Source organism: Cupressus sempervirens, chromosome 3 (assembly GCF_028749045.1).
Source record: "Cupressus sempervirens isolate cs-2001-9-10 chromosome 3, ASM2874904v1, whole genome shotgun sequence".
NCBI lineage: Eukaryota > Viridiplantae > Streptophyta > Pinopsida > Cupressales > Cupressaceae > Cupressus > Cupressus sempervirens.
The window spans coordinates 334,905,127-334,930,137 of record NC_143120.1 but is presented as its reverse complement, the minus strand read 5'-3'; the positions used below and the strand labels follow the sequence as shown (position 1 = coordinate 334,930,137).

At 36.4% G+C, this 25,011-nt stretch overlaps 1 protein-coding gene and 1 long non-coding RNA gene across 3 annotated transcripts in view; one reads left to right on the top strand and one right to left on the bottom strand.

Moving 5' to 3' along the window:
* Positions 1-25,011, bottom strand: part of LOC149566346 (uncharacterized) — a 41,143-nt gene that overhangs the window by 11,565 nt on the left and 4,567 nt on the right. For both annotated transcript variants that reach the window (XR_016362158.1, XR_016362159.1), the window contains exons 2-3: positions 17,993-18,075; positions 17,711-17,860 (exon numbers count right to left, since the gene is read on the bottom strand). This is a non-coding gene — a long non-coding RNA (uncharacterized LOC149566346). The remainder of the gene's footprint in view (positions 1-17,710; positions 17,861-17,992; positions 18,076-25,011) is intronic.
* Positions 7,723-10,156, top strand: LOC149566347 (uncharacterized). The gene is made up of 5 exons (XM_089819744.1): positions 7,723-7,942; positions 8,058-8,210; positions 8,359-8,759; positions 8,897-9,302; positions 9,437-10,156. Exons 1-5 carry the CDS (start codon positions 7,729-7,731, stop codon positions 10,015-10,017), a joined length of 1,755 nt encoding a protein of 584 aa, XP_089675870.1. The 5' UTR covers positions 7,723-7,728; the 3' UTR covers positions 10,018-10,156.

Genomic DNA, 25,011 nt, shown 5'->3' with positions numbered 1-25,011 from the left:
CGAGAGGAAATAGAGGACAATTCGATCAGTACATTGCAAGAAAGGGATGACACATTCAAGGATGTAAGAGAATCTCAAGAGGAGTTGTAAACACCACATTTGAAGTGGGCCACCAATCCAACTATTGATAGTGGTGTAAAACTCACATCAACATGTCCCCTCTTAAATCTATTGTGGTGGGAAGATGAACTCCCTCAATGGTTCTCTCAATATGGATTAAGTTGGGGTCCATAGATTGTGAGATACCTAGGGATTGAAAAACTTAAGAAATGTTGAGAAGGGGAGGGGGTGAATCAATATTTCAAAAATTTAAAAGTAAATGCAACTAAATGAACACAAAGGAAATAAAGACACAAGGATTTATCTCGCGGAAACCCTTTTGGGTAAAAACCATGGTATCACTAATCATTGCAAATGTGGGCTCCAACCTAGTACATCCAAGGCTCCAACTTTTTTAACAAAAAACAAGCTTCAACCTGGTCAGCTTGGAGCAACTACCTCTGTAGCCACAACCTCCATCTAACTGATGAAGTAATAGTATTACAACCAATTTAAATCATGTTTTATGATAAAGTGATAAAATGCTATAGACAAGAATATAAATGCAGCAACACAACCATTCTCGCATAAATGAGTTCACAAGTGCAACAAATGAACTTCTTCACACCGTTGCAGTATACCTCCTTCCTCCTTGAAAATATGCCTATCCCACTGAGTGTGTAATCCCATGTTTACACCCTATATTCAACTCACGCAAGCAACCGACATCACTTCAGAATGAATCCCCAAAAATCTCTGGCCTTCTGTCCACAAAAAACTGGTACTCATCCTGCACACCCTTGTCCACGTTCTCTTGTCACTTATAAAAAAACGATAATCAACACTTCAAAAATCTCCTGAGACTCCTCTTCCAGGTGCCTTCATCCATTTGCTCTTCAAATAGTTACATTTTTGAGTCATTATTATCATTGATTATTAGTAACAAGTTTAGGACAGGAGAACTCATCATGCGACCAATGTCCCATCATTAGCATTTAGTCTGCAGAATAATAGACTCTTCTCCAAATAGCATAATTGATGCTTCTCCAAATAACTTCAACTAACTTGCAAACATTTTATCTATTCTAGGAAACTGAGAATGCAACGCTGGGTATCCAAATAATCATCACTTCTAGTGTGTAGTATGCAAAGGCCCGAGCACAACAGATAGAAACACCTGGCAAACGTGCAAATTCAAAGACAAAAACAACCAAGGAACCCAAGCATCCATGGAACCATTTCCTGAGGACGAAACATGTCCCCACAGACAACCTCATACTCCCTTGAATGAAACACTTCCCCATGGACAACTAACTATTCTCCTGCGGACAACATTATCTCATGGAGACATAGGTGGACGACTATTTTCCCATGGACTAGCATTCTCTCGTGGAGACACAGGCGGACGACCATTTTCTCATAGACTACCACTCTCCTCTGAAGACACAAGCAGACGAGCATTCTTGTGGACTACCATTCTCCCATGGAGACACAGGCGGATAAGCATTTTCCCATGGACTACCATTCTTCTGTGGAGACACAGGCAGACAATGTAATGGATACCCTAGAAACGGCTCTAATACCACTGTAATGGGCACCCTGAAAATTCCCAAAAAACATTGAACCAACTGCTGAAAGCGATTTTAATATCTTTGCATAGATTTCAATCATAACATGAACAAGAAGGCATTGATGCAAATTGAAGATTGAACCACTGCTGAAATAATATTAGTTTTCAAAATGATAAAATCAAATATATAGCAATAGATTCCAAAGGCCAAACCCCAAGGGAATGACGTCTAGAATGTCACAAGAGAGGATGAACGTCCTCTAATGCCAAGAACAAAATTGTACATCCAAGTTACTATCAAACGCAATTCACCATCATCCGATGCTAAACAATAAAGCTCCCACCTCTATTTATACTTTCCCTACACTCTTCTAGAAGGAAATCAAATATTAATTAATTGCAAGTACTAGAAGCTTCCCCCTTCCAATAATTAATGCACTCTCTAGAAACTCTTCCCTTGCAATACAATAATTAATTGTGCTTCTACAAAATTAAATTACTAGAGGCTTCCCCATTTCCAATAATTAATACAAACTCTAGAAGCTTCTCCCTTGTAATACAATAATTAATTAAATTAATAAAATATAAAGTCACCTTTTAAATTTTAATTTATTTAATGACTTTATAAGAAATTAATTTAATCAATTTCTCCTTATTTCTCCACTCAGCCTTTGGAAAACGTGAAGGCTAAGAACTCCACTTAGTTGCTAAAAAGATGGGGACATTACAGTCCGCCCTCCTTGAAATTGCTTGTTCTCAAGCAATCCAACAACATAATGAACTCCAATCCTCCACTCGGATACCAAATGAAGCAGTATGTGACACCCTTGTGGACATTAAACCAACTACAAACCAACATCATCAAGACTAACCACATGTCCTGTAGCCTAGCACCCAAAACTTGTCTTGATGATGTAGAAGTCAGAATGTCACTAGAAGGCAACTCCGTAGAAGATATATGAAATCTCTTCTTCCCTATATCCACCCACATTATATATATTGGACTGGAATCCTTATCATCGCCAACATGCATTGAAAACAATGTAGCTACAAGCGAACCATATGCACTCATGCTAACTGTATCAACAATAGATGTAGCTGCATCAAAATATTAGGACATAGGAACAACACTAATTGCCGCAATAGAAAACTGAACCAAATTTGTAGTTGATGAAAACTCATAATCATCAACATGTGCACCATCATTAGAACATAAATCAACCACTACATGCATACTGCTAAACTCCTTGTTGAATGGTGCAATTGACACAGAAATGGCTGCTGATATGACAGTATCCTCGCATTCTCCTAATCCCACTATTGTTGCATCACCATCCCCTGACAAAGCCTCATATGTGAACTCCTGAATTTGCACACATGACTCAACACCAAATTGCGAATCAATAATACTAGAGCGTAAATCCACATCTACTGACTCCGCTGAAACACCCACATCACCAACATCATAGATGGGTGGCTCTATACGTGTCTCGATCCCACCTAAGGAAGCAACTACCTTCTGCACTGGAGCAACATACAAATCTTCAATATTGATGCCCATCTGTCTAGCCCCTCCTCTAATGTACCCAGTAACTTGAACATTACATTTTCTTGATTTGGACCGGCATACCTTTTGTCAAACACTTTTCCCTCTATCTAGCTATCCCAAATTCCCTATAAGACCTCCATAGGATGGCAAGACTTATAACTTTGATACCACTGTAATGGATACCCTAGAAACAACTTTGATACCATTATAATGGACACCCTGGAAATGCCCAAAAAACTAAACCAACTGCTGAAAGCGATTTTAATGTCTTTGCATAGATTTCAATCCACATAACATGAACAAGAAGGAATTTATGCAAATTGAAGATTCAACCACTGCTGAAATAATATTAGTTCTCAAAATGATAAAATCAAATACATATCAGTGGATTCCAAAGGCCAAACCCCAAGGGAATGATGTCTAGAATGTCACAAGAGAGGATGAACGTCCTCTAATGCCAAGAACAAACTGGGCATCCAAGTTCCTGTCAAATGCAATTCACCATCATCCAATGCTAAAAAATGAAGCTCCCACCTCTATTAATACTTTCCCTACATCCTTGTAGAAGGAAATCAAATATTAATTAATTGCAAGTACTCGAAGCTTCCCCCTTCCAATAATTAATGCACTCTCTAGAAACTCCTCTCTTGCAATACAATAATTAATTGTGCTTCTAGAAAATTAAATTACTAGAGGCTTCCCCTTTTCCAATAATTAATACACACTCTAGAAGCTTCTCCCTTGTAATACAATAATTAATTAAATTAATTAAATATAAAGTCACCTTTTAATTTTTAATTAATTTTATGACTTTATAGGAAATTAATTTAATTTCCTCTTATGCTCCACTTAGCCTTGGAGAACGTGAAGGCTAAGAACTCCACTTAGTTGCTAAAAAGATGGGGACATTACAGTCCGCCCTCCTTGAAATTGCTTGTCCTCAAGCAATCCAGCAACACAATGAACTCCAACATCCACCCGGATCCCAATTGAAGTAGTATGTGTCATCCTTGTGGACAGTAAACCAACTACAAACTAGCATCATCAAGACCAACCACATGTCCTATAGCCTAGCTTCCAAAACTTGTGCTAATGATGTAGAAGTCAGAATGTCACCAGAAAGCAACTCCGTAGAAGATCTACGAAAACTCTTCTTCCCTATATCCACCCACATAATATATATTGGACTAGAATCTTGATCATCATCAACATGCATTAGGAAAGATGTAGCTACAAGTGAACCATATACACTCATGCCTACTGTATCAACAATAGGTGTAGCCACATCAAAATATATGGACATAGGGACATCACTAATTACCACAAAAGAAAACTGGACCGAATCTGTAGTTGATGAAAACTCATAATCATCAACATGTGCGCCATCATTAGAACACACATCAACCACTGCATGCATACTGCTAAACTCCTCATTGGATTGTTTAACTGACATAGAAGTGGTTGCTAATATGACAGTATCCTCACATTCTCCTAATCTCACTATTGTTGCATCGCCATCCCCTAACAAAACTTCATATGTGGACTCCTGACTCTGCACACATGACTCAACACCAGATTGCAAATCAATAATACTAGAGAGTAAACCCACATCTACTGACTCCGCTGAAACACCCACATCACCAACATCATAGTTGGGTGGCTCTATACGTGTCTCAATCCCACCCGAGGAATCAACTACCTCCTGCACTAGAGCAACATACAAATCGTCAATATTGATGCCCATTTGTCTAGCCATAAGTTGCAACATCATATCCATTCGCCTATTGTGCTCTTATTGCATCATATCCATTCGCCTATTTTGCTCCTATTGCATACGCTGCCCCTCCTCTAATGTACCCAGTAACCTGAACATCACATCCTGATATGGACCGATATACATTTCGTCAAACACTTTTTCCTCTATTCGGCTATCCCAAATTCCCTATAAGACCTCCACAAGATGGCAGGACTTCCGCTTTGATACCACCATATTGGGTACCTACCAATTATAACTTTGTAAAACACTTTGCAAGTAAGCTCTGATACCATTGCAATGGATACCCTAGAAATGACTCTGATACCACTGTAATGGGCACCCTAGAAATGCCCAAAAAACACTGAACCAACTGCTGAAAGTAATTTTAATATCTTTGCATAGATTTCAATCATAACATGAACACGAAGGCATTTATGCAAATTGAAGATTGAACCACTGCTGACATAATATTAGTTCTCAAAATGATAAAATCAAATATATAGCAATGGATTCCAAAGGCCAAACCCCAAGGGAATGACGTCTAGAATGTCACAAGAGAGGATGAACGTCCTCTAATGCCAAGAACAGAATTGTACATGCAAGTTACTATCAAATGCAATTCACCATCATCCGATGCTAAAAAATGAAGCTCCCACCTCTATTTATACTTTCCCTACACCCTTCTAGAAGGAAATCAAATATTAATTAATTGCAAGTACTAGAAGCTTCCCCCTTCCAATAATTAATGCACTCTCTAGAAACTCCTCCCTTGCAATACAATAATTAATTGTGCTTCTAGAAAATTAAATTACTAGAGGCTGCCCCCTTTCCAATAATCGATACACACTCTAGAAGCTTCTCCCTTGTAATACAATAATTAATTAAATTAATTAAATATAAAATCACCTTTTTAATTTTAATTTATTTAATGACTTTATAAGAAATTAATTTAATCAATTTTCCCTTATTTCTCCACTTAGCCTTTGGCAAACATGAAGGCTAAGAACTCCACTTAGTTGCTAAAAAGATGGGGCCATTACAGACAACCATTTTCTTGTGGACTACCATTCTCTCATGGAGACACAAGCGGATGACTATTTTCCTATGAAAACAGGTGGATGACCATTTTTCCGTGGACTACCATTCTCTCGTGGAGACAGAGGCAAATAAACACTTTCCCATTGACTACCATTCTCCTGTGGAGACAAGTCACTCGACCAAGAAGAAAATGAAAAATACCACCAATCTCCCTCTATTTTTCATTGATGGCAACCCATATTGATACCACACTATTTCTGAAACTGAATTAATGGAACTTGTATTAATACCATAGTTCCAAAAATCGCCATGAAATCGCCGAAATCGCCAAAATCGCTATAAGATTCATGGCTCCCGATTTTTTTTGGAATCGGAAATCGCTGGTGGCGATTTTTTCGCATGAATCGCCTGAATCGCCAAAATCGGCGATTCATGGAAAAAATCGCCAGAATCGCCATCGGGTATCGCCAGAAATCGGCCGCGGCAGCAAGGATAGAAAGTTCAATTTTTTTAAAAAAACACATGTTTTATTTGCTTTCTAAGTTGACTTTCCTCTTTGTTATAACCCTAAAGAGCCTTCTATTTGCTTAGTATGAGTAGAAGAGAGGAAGAGTGAGAGAGAAGAAGAGAAAAGAGAATCCATAGGTTTCCAACCGGCAAGAAGGAAGAGCACCAAAGAGATCAGAAGTCCATTTGGGGAGGCCATAAATTGCATTGGGAGCATTAAGGAGTCAATATCAACACTCCTCAACTCATTTGCAAGAGGTAAGTGTTGGTTTTTTTTTTGCATGTTAGTGTAGTATGCATTTTTTGTTAAATTTTTTTAGTGTTCATTTGCAAATCTTGAATGTTTTTTATTTTTAGTTTTAACTTTTACTAAATTGCAAACTAGGGTTTGTTGTTTTGTAGTTTTTGTTTATTAGTTGCAAACTTTGATTTTTTACATGAATTTTTTTATTGCAGCAGCCCTTTGCTTTCATTTTCCAATTTCCACAATGGGTAAAAAAGATGAATGCTGGAAATATAATGAAGAGTTTCCTGGGAGAACCAAATATCAAACAAAATGTATATTTTGCAAAGAAAAAATAAATTCGGGAGGTATCTATAGATTGAAATACCACATTGCTGGCATACCTGGCCATGATGTCACAGTTTGCACTCAACAAACCGCTGAGGCAAAACGCTCTTGTTTAGTGGCATTAGAAAAAATTGAACAAGACAAGTTGACTAAGAAAATGCAACTTGAAGGGTTAAGAGGTATTGGCTCCCGTGCTCCCACATCCGCAACCGCATCTACATCTGCAAGTGCATCTGCATCAGCTTCCGCATCCGTAGGTTGTGTTGGGGAGGGTTCTTCTAGGCCTCCTTTTCATCCTAGTGCTAGTGCTCATGTGAGTGTTAGTGGTAGTCGGTCTCATACTGAGACAGAGTCCAACACCAACCTATTGCGGCCTAGAGTGCGGAAAAGCAGAATGGATAGTTACTTTGTGCCCCGCACTACTCCTGGCTCCCAACCCACGCTTGAGGGCATGGGTTTGAACAAGGAGATTCATGATGCTGCCAGAAAAGAGATTTGCAAATTCTGGTACTTTTGCAACATTCCATTTATTGCAGCCAGGTAATTGATTCTTTATTCTTTGTTATCTTCAAAGTTAAAGTTAAAAGTAAAAGTAAAACTTTAATTATATCTACTTGTTTTATGATTTTAGTTTTTGACATCTAAATTTCTAATCAATATCATTATCTATTTGTGACAAGACTCCTTATTGGCAGAACATGATAGATGCAGTTGCCATTTGTGGTCCGGGGTTTAAAGCCCCAACTGAGGCTGAGTTGAGTGGATACCTCCTGGAGGAAATGGTTGAGGATATGAGGCATGAGCTTGAGGACAACCGAAAGGAGTGGATCGAAAAGGGTTGCACCATCATGACTGATGGTTGGACAGATAGGAGGGGAAGAACACTCCTCAATTTTCTTGTATCCTGTGGAGGTGATTGATCATTCTACTTTCCTACATACATAATTTTGAATCGTGATTGACTATTTCAAATTTTGATTTGTTGATTGCTAATAGTAATTATAATTCGTTGTTTTGTTACTTGTAGGATATACCATGTTCCTCAAATCCATTGATGCTTCTGCTCATGTAAAAAACGCCACATACTTATGTGAGGTTATTGAGGAAGTTATAGCAGAGGTGGGGGAACAACATGTGGTGCAAGTGGTGACGGATAATGCAGCAAGTTATGTTGCTGCAAGTAAACTTTTAACTTTTTAAGTTTTGAAAATAAATTTATTTGAATTTTGAACTTTTTCTAATTCTAACTTAGAATTTATAAGTTTCCTAAGTTCTAAGTTCTAACATGTTTGAAATTTGAATTTCTAATTATCTTAAAATTGTTGTAGGCAAACTTTTGATGGAGAGGCACCCCACCATATTTTGGTCCCCTTGTGCAGCACACTGCCTTGACCTCATGTTGGAGGAAATTGGCAAACTTGAGTGGGTCAAGTCATGTGTGGAAAGGGCAAAAAACATATGTAAGTTTATTTATAATCATTCATTTGTCCTTAGCACAATGAGGAAGTACACAGGAGACAAAGAGTTAGCTCGTCCAGGGATCACGAGGTTTGCCTCGAATTTCATCACCTTGCAGTCCTTGTTGACATCAAGGGATGATTTGAGGAGCATGTTTGTTGGGCGGGAGTGGATTTCATCTTCCTATGCTACGACCACTGCAGGGATAGATGTGGTGGATTGCATATTTGATGATGATGGTTTTTGGAAACCTGCTAGAGAAATACTTAAGGTAATTTTATTGCAATTTAACATTTAATATTTTACAGTTTACTATGCTAATTGTTTAATGATTTAGTTTTACCTTATATTATTGAATTATTCTATGTTTAAGTTTTGACTCAAATTTTTGTTTTACTTTATATGTAGGCCACTGAGCCTCTTGTATCTCTCCTACGAACTGCTGATGGGGAGAAGCCCTCTATGGGCTACATATATGAGGGCATGGATAGGGCCAAGGAGGCCATTAAAGCTCAGTATGCAGGAGTGCAGGAGAAGTATGCCCCTATTTGGGACATCATTGATAGGAGATGGCAGAATCAGCTCCACAGACCCATCCATGCAGCAGCTTACTTTTTGAATTCGGCATTTCGTTTCCGTCCTGACTTCAAGGCGGATGAGGAGGTTCTCACCGGATTATATACAGTGATCCAGAGGTTGAGTAATGATGAGGATAGCAGTGCTGCAATTATTGAGCTTGATAAGTTCAATAATAAAGAAGGGCCACTTTTCTCTAGCAGGGTAGCCATAGATGCTCGGGAAACAATACAGCCAGGTAAAAATTAAATAATATATTCAATGTTCATGAATCTAGATTCTAAACTTAAAGTTGATTATGTAATTTTAGAGTTAACTTGTAATTTGTAATTTGTAAATGAGACTAATTATTTTTATTTTCCCTTATTTCAGATAGATGGTGGCAAATGTTTGGGGCCACAACCCCAAAACTTCAAAAAATTGCCATTCGTATTCTGAGTCAGCCAAGCAGCGCTTCTGGATGTGAGCGCAGTTGGTCCATGTTCGAGCACATCCACTCGAAGAGGAGAAACAGGTTGACAGTGCAGAGGTTGAATGATCTTGTCTTCGTTCATTACAACCTCCGTCTTAGGATCAGACAGATTTTGGGCACTGACTCCTCTCCGATCATTCTGGAGGAGATTGATCCAGAATCAGAGTGGCTCACAGAGGTTGTAGATCCAGTCTTCACTGAGGAAGACCGTGCGTGGATTGACCAGGTGGATATAGAGGCTGAGGCAGCTAGAGCACGTTCTTCAGGCATTGGTAGACGCACACGTGCACGCACAGAGACAGGCCCTAGCGACATTCGTGAGCCCATCTTATATGCGGGAGATATGGCTCGACAGTCCTCTAGGACCTACATTAGACGCCTTGCTACTAGGCAGACTGGATACTCAGAGGCTGAGGCTGAGGCTGTAGCCGAGCTTGAGGATGATGTTGAGGATGATGATGACTATGAGCCTGAGGCTTGAGCTGGAGCCTTGTTTTTATATTTTGTTTACAGATATTGATACTGAATCATTGATAGACATATGTTTCAAAGTTTCAAACTTTCATGGATCTTCATCTTAGATTCTTACATAAATTTATGATTTGATGTCTTATGGATCATCTTACATACATTCTATGATTTAAATCATTATGAAAATTTATGATCATTTGATTTCTATTTACTTCAGCTAGCCTACAATTTACGTTTTAGAATCTTAGATAACATAGTTACGTATGTGATGGATTTTATGTTTCATGTTTATGTATGTTAAGTTTTAACTTCTATTTGATGATGTTATAGTGTGCTTAAGTTATATTCAATAAAAGGTGCATGAAATAAGTTTTAAATTGTTAAAATCTTTAAATTTAAAGGGTTTTTTCAAATTTGCCGATTCATCGCCGATTCATTGCCGATTCATTGCCGATTCACGATTCGATTCGGCCTTGCCGATTCCGATCCGATTCCGATTCACGTTTCTTTGATTAATACAACAATATTCCTGAAACTAAGTTGTCCTGAAGCTGAAAATACAACTCTCCTTGCAAGCATATGACATAGCTCCCCCTTTGACATCAATGACCATGAGATATATCAGTGAAACTCTCTCCCCTGAACATATGCCATTTAATTAGGCAAAAGAGCATCGAGCTTGTTTTGAAGATATTCAAAGTGCTCGCTCCTGGGAAAACGATTTTGTAAAAATGTTAGCTACTTGTTCCTTTGAACAACCATATTCTAGCTTGTCCACGTTGTTAGCAACTTGCTCTTTCAGACAGTGATAATTAATTGGAATGTTCTTGGTGCGGGACCGCATAATAGGATTCTTAGAAATATCAACGACACTTGTATTATCACAATATATGCAGATGGGATTATCAAAGTGAATCTTGTAATCAATCAAGGTGTTTTGCATCCAAATTAGCTGAGTGCAACATGAAACCACTTTAATATACTCCAGTTCAGCAGTAGATAAGGAAATGCAAGATTGTTTCTTGCTGAGCCATGAAACCAAACAGCTGCCTAGAAAGAAAACACAGCCACTTGTGCTCTTCTTGTCATCCACCGACCCACCCTAGTCTGCATCTGTATAGGTTGTAAGAGAGAAACCATAACTTTTAGGAAACCAGAGATCATATTCAACAATTCCTTTTAAGTATTTCAAAATCCTCTTAACAGAATTAACATGAGTTTGTTTTCGTGATGCTTGAAACCTTGCAACGTAACCAACAACCTGCATAATATCAGGTCTAGTGGTTGTAACAAACAACAGACTACCTACATTGACCTGTAAAATGTTTGATTAACAAAGGAAGACACATCAACCTTACTTAGTTTGCATCTGGTTTCCATAGGAGTGCTTTAACATGAGTTTGTCTTGGTGATGCTTGAAACCTTGCAACGTAACCAACAACTTGCATAATATCAGGTCTAGTGGCTGTAACAAACAACAAACTACCCACCATTGACCTGTAGAATGTTTGATTAACAAAGGGAGACACATCAACCTTAGTTTGCATCCGGTTTCCATAGAAGTGCTGACCGAATTGCAATCCTCCATTTTAAATCTTTTAAGAAACCCTCTAACACATTTTGTTTCAGTTGTTTGCCTAATTTGCAGCTCAAGAAAATAAGACAACTCCCCCATCATAGACATTTCAAATTGACTTTTCATGCAATCAGAAAACTCCTTGTTCATTTTGAGGCTATTACTACCAAAAATCAGATCATCAACATAAACAACTATAAGCATATTGTTACCTTCCTCAAGATACAAATTGTTGTCCACATATCCCTTTTTGAAACCATGTTGATTGATTGATGATTATACTAGCATCACATGGGTTAAAAGAAAAATCATAAGCATTAGATAAATTCAACGTGTTTAAAGCTCTAGTTGAGAATGAAATTGATTTAAAAATCAAATGTTTACATTCTGATAATGGTGGAGAGTTCACTTCTAATGAGTTTATAAGCTTTTTTGAAATTCATGGTATTCGAAGACAGGTTTTAGCCCCAAGAACACCATCGAAAAATGATGTTGTGGAAAGAAAAAATAGAATCAGTCCAAGAAATGGCACGTTGGTTAATGAACAAATGAAAGGTTAAGTAATACCTTTTGGAGAAAAGGTGTGTATATTCAAAATAGGACCTTGTTGAGGTCCAAGTTCAGTAAGACTCCATATGAACTTTCTTTGGAAAGGTAAACCAACAACAATCAAGTACTTAAATTTTTTTTGGTAGTCCATGTTATATTAGAAGAGATGAAGATAACTTTGGTAAGTTTGATTTTAGAGCTCATAAAAGGATCTTTCTTGGATACTCCTCAAAGACTAAGGCATTTAAATGTTACAACAAAAGGTTGCATAAAAATAAAATTGGTGAAAATGTTAAAGTTAAAATTCATGAAGTCACTAACATTTCTAGTGAGAATGTGTATAGTTATATAGAGCAAAAAGCTCAGACCAGCACTGTAACTTCTCCATCTCAACTCGTAGAAGTTGGAACAACAAGCAAAGATGGTGAAAATGCCAAAGAAAAGACTCAATCAGCAAGTGGAAGTGAAAGTTCTTCACATGATGAAGTTGAAACCTCACATGGGCATTTGAAGCATGATACTTGAAGTGAAATTGATGATTCCTCTTCTTTTAAAACTCCTAAGTTTGTTCAAAAGAATCCTCCCATTGATCAAGTAATAGCTGAAAGGATATCAAAAGCTACTAGAACAGATATAAATTACTTCGAGGGTGATGATTTTTCATTAATGTCTTTGTATGAGCCTCTTCTATGAAGAAGTAGCCAAAGATGAGAATTGGATAGCAGCCATGAAGGAAGAGTTAGTGCAGATTCACAAGAGCAACACTTTGGAGCTTGAGCTTGTGCCTAGACTAGAGGACAACAATGTCAAATGGATGTCAAATCTACTTTTCTAAATGGCGATTTAAATGAAGAAGTTGATGTCAAACAACCGGAAGGTTTTATGTTAGCTAATAATCTAGACTATGTATACAAGCTAAGGAAGGCACTCTATGGTTTATTACAAGCTCCTAGAGCTTGGTATGACAAGCTGGATACTTATCAACAGCAGCAAGGTTTCAAAAAGGGATGTGTGGACAGCAACCTGTATGTTAAGGACGGAGGTAACAATATGCTTATAGTTGTTGTTTACGTTGATCTGATTTTTGGTAGTAATAGCCTCAAAATGAGCAAGGAGTTTTCTGATTGCATGAAAAGTCAATTTGAAATGTCTATGATGGGGGAGTTGTCTTATTTTTCTTGGGCTGCAAATTAGGCAAACAACTGATGGCATTTTTATTTCACAAGCAAAATATATTAGAGGGTTTCTTGAAAGATTTAAAATGGAGGATTGCAATCCGGTCAACACTTCTATGAAACCAGATGCAGACTAGGTAAAAATGACGGTTGCTTAAAAGATTTAAAATGGAGGATTGCAATCCGGTCAGCACTCCTATGGAAACCGAATGCAGACTAAGTAAGGATGACATGTCTCCCTTTGTTAATCAAACATTCTACAGGTCAATGGTAGGTCTGATTTGGATACTCTCACAATTGATAAGTTGCATGGTATTTTAACTGGCTATGACATGAGAACAAATGTTGAAGGCACCTCCAAAAGTGAGATGGCATTCAAAGACTCACACCAGTAAGGCCAAAGAAAAGAAACAAGGTGAAAGTTTAGATGAAGGCTCAAATGATGAAATTGCAGATCTTGGTATGACATAACTCCCCCTTTGACATCAATGACCATGAGATATAGCAATGAAACATTTGTTCTCATCTCATAGGCTGTTAAAATACCATGCAACTTATCAATGGTGAGAGTATCCAAATCAGACATTTCTTCAACAATAGATACCTCAGCATTAAATTTCATAGTAAGAGAGCGAAGAATCTTTTAAACGACTTTTTTGTCAACAATGTTTTCTCCCAAGCCTTTCAACACATTTACAACTTCATCAACCCGAAGAAAATAGGCAACAATGCTCTCATCTTCTTTCATGTGAAGACTTTCAAAAACAACCCTATGTCTTTGAACCTTGGCGTTCCCAACTTTGACATCTCCATGATAGGCATTGAACTTGTCCCATACTTCTTTGGTTGAGGTGCAATGTATGTCTTTCACAAATTCAGATTCAGTCAATCCACATAATAAAGCATTCACGACCTTAGCATTGTTCTCAAAATCCTTTTTGTCATCAAGATCAGTGGGTGGTTGAGTTGGAATGGTGTAGTCATTGATCATACTAAGATAAACATCACGACCTAAAGACATAATGTATGTTTTCATACATACAACCCAAAAGGCATAGTTGGTTCCATCAAATAAGGGTGCATGGTATGTAGCAAAACCTTCTAAAGCACTCATGGAGACAGGACAAATCTATTCTCAGGATTTTGAGCTTTAAAGGAGAGACTCGGTTCTGATACCAATTGAAAAACTTAAGGAATGCTGAGAGGGGGAGGGGGTGAATCAGTATTTCAAAAATCTAATGAACACAAAGGAAACAAAGACAGGGATTTATCTCGTGGAAACCACGGTATCACTATTTATTGCAAATGTGGGCTCCAACCCAGTACATCCAAGTCTCCAACCTTCTTAACAAAAAATAGGCTTCAACTTAGTCACACTGAGCAACTACCTCTAAAGACCACAACCTCCAATTAATTGATTAAGCGACATTATTTAAATCTTGTTTCATCATAAAGTGATAAAATGTCATAGACAAGAATACAAATGTAACAACACAATCGTTCTCGCATAAATGAGTTCACAAGTGCAACAGATGAACTTCCAATATCAAACCTCACCGCACCAATGATGTGTTCTTCACACCGTTGCAATAGACCTCCTTCCTCCTTGAAAATATGCCTATCCCATCGAGTGTGTAATCCCTTGTTTACACCCTATATTCAACTCACCCAAGCAACCGACATCACTTCAGAATGAATCCCCAAAAATGTCTGGTCTTTTGTCCACAAAAAAACTTGTACTCATCCTGCACACCCCTGTCCACGTTCTCCCGTCACTTAGAAAAAAATGATAATCAACACTTCAAAAATCCCCTGAGACTCCTCTTCTAGGTGCCTTCGTCCCATTTTGCTCTTCAAACAGTTACATTTTTTAGTCATTATTATCATTGATTATTAGTAACGAGTTTAGGACAAAAGAACTCATCATGCAACCAATGTCCAATCGCGAGCATTCATTTTCAGAATAATTGATGCTTCTCCAAATAGCTTCACCTAATGTGCAAACATTTTATCTATGCTAGGAACCTGAGAATGTAATGCTGCATATCCAGATGATTGTCACTTTCGGTGTGTAGTATGTAGAGGCTCAAGCACAACAGATGAAACACTTGGAAAACATGTAAATTCGAAGAAATAAACTGCCAAGGAACCTAGGCACCTGTGGAACCATTTCCCGTGGACGAAACATGTCCTTGCAGACAACAACATACTCCCTCGGACGAAACACTCCCCCGTAGACAACTATTCTCCCGCTAACAATATTCTCCCATGGAGACATAGGCGAACAACTATTTTCCCGTGGACTACCGTTCTCCCATGGATGCATAGGCGGAAAACCATTTTCTCGTGGACTACCAGTCTCCCATGGAGACACAGGCTTCTCTGTAAACAACCATTCTCCTGCGGACAACATTCTCCCGTGGAGACACAGGTGGACGAGTATTTTCCCGTGGACTACCATTCTCCCGTGGAGACATAGTGGATAACCATTTTCCCATGGACTATTGTTCTCCCATGGAGACACAAGTGAACAACCATTTTTCCTGTGGACTATCGTTCTTTCATGGAGACACAGGTAGACGACCATTTTCTCATGGACTACCATTCTCCCGTGGAGACAAGTGACTCGGCCAAGAAGAAAATGAAAAATATTAACAGGGATACCTCTTCAATAAATTCTCTTAAAGACATGGAAGATAAGCAAATGAAATGGACACTATTTATCCATGGTAGGTAGAATCCTAGTCTGCTAGAAAAATCTTTCATCATATAATATTTACTTTACTATGCCTCTATATGGTTGTTTAATGCCTATCAAGTCAACGAAATTAAGAAGTGTAGCAAGTTATCAAAATAAATGAGCTTGTTGCACATTGGATAAGAAATGAGGCGGGCTAGGGACCTTGAATGGCAATTGTTGGAAAATAGATCTATAAAGCCCTTACGTGGATCTATAAATCCCTTAAAAAGCACTTAAAGGTGCCAATACATGCAAAGTGTTGATTAAACACAACATTGGCATGGCTATCCCCAAAAAAGGCCAGGCTTGGAAGGATTCACTCACTGGTGATATCTTCCTAGGTATCTCCTAAAGGTTCCATTGCCTTTAAGAGCATTCGGTAGGCATGGAAACATGTCAATTTTTTAATCTGCAATAAAAGAATAATTGTCGATGGCAAAATTGCTTAAGGATATTGAGATCAATATGGTGGAATCTTCATCATAGGGTTGCAGAGAATTGGTATCAAAAGGGAATAAGATTCTTGACGAAATTTCATGTAATGGGCATCATAAATTTTGGATGTTTAGAAGAGAATTGGGATAGAAAGGGCATTAGACATTTTGAAGGCATTTTATATAATGGGCATCTTAAATTTTGGAATCTTAGATCAGTATGATATATCTGCTATCTAATGGAGGACTTACTCAATCCTCGAGGATGTTGCTCTACTTTGAACCTCCATAGAAACTTCCACCACAAGGAGAATTGGTTAATGGATGTAGCTTGGGCTGATGGTTCTAAATTAATGAATATACATCCTAGATGTATTGGGGCACATTTGGAAATATAGAAATGAGGGAAGACATCGAGTGTAGATGGAGCTTGGGCTGATGGTTCTGAATAAATGTATATAAAATTATAAATCCTAGATGTATCGTGGCACATTTGAATACAGAAACGAGGAGAGACATCAAGGTAAAGTGAGGACTCTTACTGACTTCTTTAAAGAAAAACTCATGTTTTGTTGTTTTACCTCGCAGGTTACTGTAACACTAAAAATTACCAAGAGGAAGTTTAAGAAACTACTAGAGCTCGTCATTAAAATACAACAAGGACACCACGATAAAGCTCTCATGGAACCAATCAATACCCGAAAGCCCCAGATGATGATAATGGATATTTGATGCAACTCCCATTTTTATGTTCCAGACAGGTCTGATATGACCAAAAAGAATCATCTCATTTTTTAACGTTTTATCGACTATATCTATTACAAAAAATAAAAATAACATATTGATGTAAAAGATAATCATATATAATATGATAATATTATTATTATCATTATCATTATAGAATATTGGATACATCATTATATTTATATAATATTGTTTGATGTTATTGTTAGATATACTATATAATAATCAATATAATATCAATATTGTTAATTATGAATTTACATTATTTAACAGTTATTAAAATATAATAACAAAACAAAATTAAACATTCACACTAAAATAATAGTTTAAATATAATGCTTAAAATAATTTATACTGATTTGGAGCAACATTTTTTGATAGGTAATTAGGAGCAACATTACTTACGGATAAAAGAAAATTATGACAGTATTTCCAAATGGAAACGCAGAGATGGCAAACAGACAGAATTGAATATGGGGGCCTACCTGCAACAGCCCACGCTAAGTCAATTCTTGATATATGCTGTTTTAAGTCTAGCCATTGATTATGCGTCAATCCACACTGAGCAATTCAATACAGCAATTGGACCAATTAAGGTAGGCTACCAAGGTCAACTTCGTTCAAGATAAAGTAACCTGCAAAATACTATAAAATCAGAAGGGTGTCAGGCTCACTTGGACAGTGCCCAAACAAAAGCTTTCTTATAAAAAACAATTCAAATCATATATGTTGTCCAAGCGCAGCATTGAGTACGCTTCAATCCACACCGTGAGCAATTCAATACAGCAATTGAACCAATTTTCTTTGTAAGGTGGGCTACCAAGGTCAACTTTGTTCAAGATCAGGTAACCTGCAAATATTATAAAATCAGAAGGGTGTTAGGCTCACTTGGAAAGTGCCCAAACAAAACCTTCCTTACATAAAACATTTTAAGGCACAATTTGGAGCAATCAAATTTCGCATACTTGACTCTGTAGAAGACATATAGTGAGGCGTTCATTTTTTGTGGATAATTCGATAGAAATATCATCAATGATCAAATAACGTGAATCTCAATAGATCTCGGAAAATAAGCAAATGCACAACTACCTGATTCTACCTGATTCTAGGATGCAAATAGGAGAATAAAAGTTACTTCAAATCCCATCATACAACATAAATTAAAACGAAAAATAATTACAATCAGAAATCATTTAAGAGTGAAAACCTGAAAATAACATTTTTATTGAACTTTGTGCATAAGTTTTCTCTAGGTTGTGGTGATCGGTAGTGAATCAGTGGTATATGGCTGATGAATGCTGGGTAAGAATCAGTTCTCACATCAAATAGGTCAATCAAAGAGCTACAGCAATCCAGCATATGCAGATTTGCCCTTCTCAAGGTAATGCATTCATATATTGAGGAATACCATGGTTAAAGAAGAAAAGCTATGCATTATATATATGTGGAAATATAATACTCTGGAATATTATAGATTGGAAAAAAAAATAGCTTTCCAAATTTAACTATCTTTTTTATGACAGAATGCATAAATATGACTGCCATCAAATTTAGTCCCACACATCCAAGCGAAAGAATAGTTGGCCTGTGTATCTATGCACTCATGTTTCCATTGACATGTGTGACATGTCAGATATATGCAGATGTAGCCACAATCAGACCTACATGTCTGTACACCTTTGTGGACAGGTACATCTTTGTACACCAGCTATACATGGGCTTTAAAATTATTGTCACATAACTCATTTCTTTTTACGTCATCTTTTCACACTATTCAAATGGAGAAATTTCTAAACAGAAAACTAAAAAGCATGCCTTACCAAAGGGACACTTCGTTTTTTTTAATTGCTTTCAGATAACATGTGACTTAGTTTTCTGCTGGATAGCATCGGGTCTCAAATGAAAGGGAGATATTTAGGCATTCTTAAAGTCTATAGGATTACAGTAGATATACATTTAGTCTTTGGTGCATAGGGTTAAAAAGAAGTGAAAAATTAAAGCCAACAGTAAAAACAACAGCTAAGAGCATTAAAAGTTCTTGAACAGAAGATATCAAGATTATATGATTTGAATTGTGCAAATGTTCTATATAAAATGGTGAATTAAATATAGAATCAATAATTTGGTTTCATTTAACTTATGGAAAACTACTGAAATGTAGAATAGTTCTTCAAGTGATAATATCATCATTCATGGAACGGTATGTTGGTTAAATGTGGAACTGTTGTTATCATGATAAGAGTATGCTGGTTAAAATATGCCACTGTTGTTATACAGCATAGTGTGTTGGTTAAAACATGGCATCATTGTTGTTGCTATCAAGCTTCAAATTTCACTGTTGCTGCCATCAAGGTTCAAACTCCCACTTTATCATCATTGTGACCACAGGAATTATGCAATTGTGCCCCTGCTCATCCATTGTGCTTCCAGGTTTGAACCTTGCATTGAAGCTGTTGGCACTTAAACCATTGTGCCACAGGAATTGTGCAATTGCACCCTTGCTCATCCATGTGATTGCACATTTGAACCTTCCATTGAAGTTGTTGGTGCTTAAGTCATTAACTTCATGCTCTGAAATCCCGCTGGGCTGGAGTTGTCGCAGGTACAGACTATTCATTAGTGAGGCTTCATGTCATTGCAGGCACAGACTGTTCATGTTAACGAATGCCCAGGCTAAAAATTGCTGGGTCAAACCAATTAAAAGAAATAATGTATTATGTAATTTAAATAAAATAGGTCTTAAATATTATAATTAGTTACATGTCTAAAAGTGCAACATATGTATACACGTGTATGTACACGCAAAATATGTGTATGTTGTTAAATAAAAATAAATACAAATATTGCATACACATATATATGATGCACATGTACACATACATATATGCATATCATGTGTACTTACAAAAGTATTATACATGTACAAATCTATATGATTGCACTTGTAAAAAATTTCTTGGGTTCATTTTGATCGAAGCTCTTATTACAATTAGATATCAACAAGTGTCACTCGTGTGCTAAGTTTGTTTCATGACATAGTCCTAATGCCAGCTCAGATTTAATGTATATTCTAGAATAATTGCATTCTTATTTGATATTATTATGCCAAGACGTATTCTATAATGGAACCGACACATGGAGTCCCATAGTCATGATCCTATACATAAAAAACCAAAATAAAGATGTATGTGAAAGGAGTCAAAGTTTGTAGGGACTACTGAAAATTGCAGCACAAGCTGCACAGCGACAGAAATGTCTGTACAACCATGGGGGTAGTGGATAAATAAATAAAGTTTGAAAAAAAATACTGTCAGCTTGGTAAGATATATGTTTTAGTATGCTGTTTAGACTTTGCCTGATCACTGGGGGAAACGTAAATCTTATCAAGGGGGACAATTAATTTTGTTTTTTGAAACTCCCTTTCCCCCTCGGTTCTTTTAAGATTTAGCCACTTCCAGCCATGGGTGTCTAACAAGATAATTTCATTTATTTAATAATTAAATTTAAATGTCTATATTTAAACCATAGTTCCAAGAATCACGGCGATTCATGCGATTCACGCGATTCGGCGATTCGATTCAAGCCAAACGATTTTTTGTGAATCGGTGAATCAAATCAGCGATAAAGGGTTTATGAAATAAGTTACTCACTAAATTTCAAGGGTTTTTTAAATTTTCCGATTCATGGCCGATTCGATTCCGATTCATGGCCGATTCACAATTTGATTCGGCCTTGCCGATTTCGATCCGATTCCGATTCTTGTTACTTTGATTTAAACAGATATTTAAAATCAATTATTTAATGGAAGAAATTGTCTTGCCAGGCACCTTTTGAACCCATGGCTCTAAACCTCATGAAACATAAGGAGAATGCACCTTTTGAACTCTCATCAGCAGGCCTGAAACTTGACGGTCACCCCTACTTGTCATATGATTTTTTTATGACCGTCTGGTCATTTTAGTGCCCTTTAATTTAGGTTTTAAGAAAAATATTAATTGTCAATCTGTATTAACTAGCATTTGCACCAAAAGGAGGTGCAATGGTTAGCCGATAGTAAAATATAGTCAAGTAATATATAAGAAGATACGAAGTATGAGTAAACTTTTTTTACTAATGATAATTTGTATTAAATATTTAATTTGTGACTAAATGTACAGTATTGAATTTATTTTTATTTTAAAAAAATAGAAAAAAGAATTATTTAATTTTGTGTCATCATAACTATGTAAATTAAATGAATTGGCTTTCATCACAATATATTTATTATTAAAATTATTTTTAGTAAATTTTGTAAAAGTTAATGTTGTTTAGAAGAGCTTAAATTTTTAAATTAAATTACCCTGCATTAATATCATACTCTTTTTCTTATCATTTCAAAATGAAAACCAAATATTTATCCATTATCAAGATATTTGTTTAATAAATTATTATTTAAGATTAGTTAAAACTTGTGTATTTAAAGAATAACGAATAATAAGTAATAACAACAAAATAGAATTGTTATTGAATAAATAATAGTTAAAATTTATGTACTTAAAGGATAATAAACTATATAATTATTTTCAACTAAAACGATTTGGTTTTATAAACTAAAAAGAAAAATATTAGTTATCTCTAATTTCAAAATAAATAGTATATTTGACAAATTAGTATAAGAAGAAAATTACTATATTTATTTTAAATGCAGATGCCAGTCCTCAATGTCTATCAAACTTAGATCAGCATTGGACTAATTTTAAATTTATTAAAATGTAATAGTCCAGATAACTTGATGATTTTGGCGCTCTGCATTGAAGCCTTTGTAGAGCTTACAGGGGAGCAGTTTAGTGTTTGCTTTACCATATAATCATTGTGAGACTAAGAGTTCCTTTGAAGTTGACTGTGCCTGAATCCGACAGAGTTGTGGAATTTGGGGACGGAAAGCACAGGACTTGTTTGCATGATACTGATATTTATGTAGACGACTTCATCTCTGTACAGGGGATTGACAAATTAGTGATGTCTTGAGTTGGAAAAAAATAAACAATGATTGATTCAGACTCGAGATTGAAAATTTAACATTTTTTCCCTTTTTCCTTTTTAACATTTTTATAACATTTTAATTAAATTTTAGAAATAGTATTTAGTATTAGAGATCAATTAATATTAAGGTAGGACTAAAGCATTCTCTGGCCCGTTTTAAAGTCAATGTACTGGGGATTTGAACAGTAACATCACCATCGTATGAGTAGAATCTTCATGTGTCCATTTTCCATTCGACAGAATGCCCGTAGTTCTTGATTGACACTAAGGGTCCGTTTGGTTGCAGGTATAGGAATTGGGAATTAGAAGAGAAAATTTGAATGGGAATGGAAATGGGGAATGAGAATAGGAAATTACAATCCAATCCCATTTATTTCTTGTTTGGTTGCACAAACTTGAATTGAAGATTGAAGGTTCGAATCCCATCAAATTTTATGAATGAAAAAGAAAAAAAAAAAATTATAGAGGGTTTCATCTTCTCGCACGCTTATTTTTAACAAATTCATGGCGTTTGCAAAAGAATCTGAAGCAAAAAACAGTAAAGCAGGTGAATCCAAATCCCCACATCGAGTGATTGAATCGCGCTGCTGAGTGATTCGTTGGCCACTGTGCGCTGGTCTCCCATGAGTAGAATCCGAGGAATTTTCTCCACCCAAACCCAAAATCTCACATAAATAACTACAACAGCTTGAAAAAATGCAGAACCAAATAACAGCAGCTGAAGGGAGGGCACGCAGAATAGTCTAACTCTGTGATCACAAACAACAGTCTAGTCAATGATCATAAATCTTAAAAAAGAACTGAACTCGGCCCTTTTGCTCAGATGTTATCATGAACAACTATGTTGCCTCTGTCTAACATCTTGAACAAAGGGACCTCTTCCAGATTTGTGATTTCCTCTGCTCGAACAATGTACTCCATAGGGCATCAATTTCAGTTGGCAAAAAAATAGCAAATATCCAAAAACTCACCAACAATTGAAAACCCTTACCCGCATGTAACTGTGGATCTGAAAAATTTATTAATTTTGGAAAAGTCAAATAGAGAATAGGAAGAGCTATTCCAATTACAGGGATTTTTGGGAATGGATAAAAGCTCATTTTGGGGCTAAAATGAGAATACATATTTCTATTCTCCATTCCAATTCCGCACACCAAACAAAAAATAAAAATCATATTCTAATTTTCAATTACTATTCCACTTGTATTCCAGCAACCACACGGGCCCTAAGGTACACCCTAAACCAAAGGAAAAGAAGACTGTTTTACAAGATCAAGCCCTAAACATCAATCAGAATTAAATTCACCAGTATACCCAATTCAATTTAACTTCACTGTGACGGAACAAGACAATAAATTTCCATATCTAACCACTTCTACATTTCCCTCACATGAAAGTCAATTCACGTCCCTGACAAACTCTGAAAAGTAATTATTAAAAGCAAGACTTTATGCCCCACCAATTTTTTCCAATTCCAGATCTACAGTAAAACCCCAATTTTTAGTCCACGGGAAAGGGGGAAAAATAAAGTCAAAAGCTCAAATTTTGAGAATATATATGATAAAAATTCCATTAACCTTCTCACCCCTTTCTATGTACTTTACTGCCAGGAGCTCTCTAGTTTGTTTGTCTCGCATAAGCCGAGCAACCCCAAAATTGCCAGATCCTATAACCTTCACGACCTCATATTCATCATTATCGTGCATAATGGGCATGTCCCGCCCCCCATCCATCCGCCTTTATCCATCTTTCTTTCTCCAGAGAAAAGAATCTCACATTCTATAATATATTCTCTTATCTACAAAACGTTGATACCAAAATCCTCGGGCACAATTTACGCAGCACCTCCGGAACTGAAAAGAGGGCATAATTGTACTTATAGCAGCAACATCAGCTCGACGTGCAGGAAAGTGGGTGTTTTGTCCGCTTAAGCGAAAATCAAAGCACCATGATCATAATTCACAAAAAAAAAAAAAAAATGTATTTGCTCTCCGTAGGCAATCTGATCTCCCAACTGCGAATTGAATATTATTATGCACAGTAAATTTATTCTAAATGACATAATCTTAGGACATGCGATTTGATCATTGTCTTGTTTCTATATTTTCACGTTTTCACTTTGACGACTTATATTTATGTTTATGATATTGTTTCTTTTGAGATGGCATACGCCTTGGAATTACTGGCACAATAAATATGCAGCATTCAGTGCAGCACGAGGAGGAGCCCGACGTCAGAATCTGGTTCCTCCCACAGCTTTTTCCATTGCAGATTTGTCATTACTCGCACTCTGCCAGCTCAAAGAAAAATTTAAAACATTAATTGCAGATTTGACAAATTTTTCAACAACGTTTTTAACTTTCTGACAAGTTTTTTTCACCGGTTTTTCATTTGCTGGGTAAGACATCTTACTTTCCAGTCACAGTCCGCAGATAATAGTCTATCCGCTAAAAATTACGAATCATTTAATAAATTATTTTAAAATTTTAAATATTTATCAATGTAAATTAATTGATGATACATATATTAAAAATAATAAAGATACAAATCATGTCAATTAAAACGCATATCTTGCCAAGGGAAAACTTGTTTTTCTTAAACTCTTCTTATATATTATGCAACACAAGTTGTGTAGGTAAGTATGTGTATGTTTTGTGTTATACGTACATGTATACACACATACATACATATATATACACACATATACATATACACATATACATACATACATACATGCATATATACATATACATACATACATATT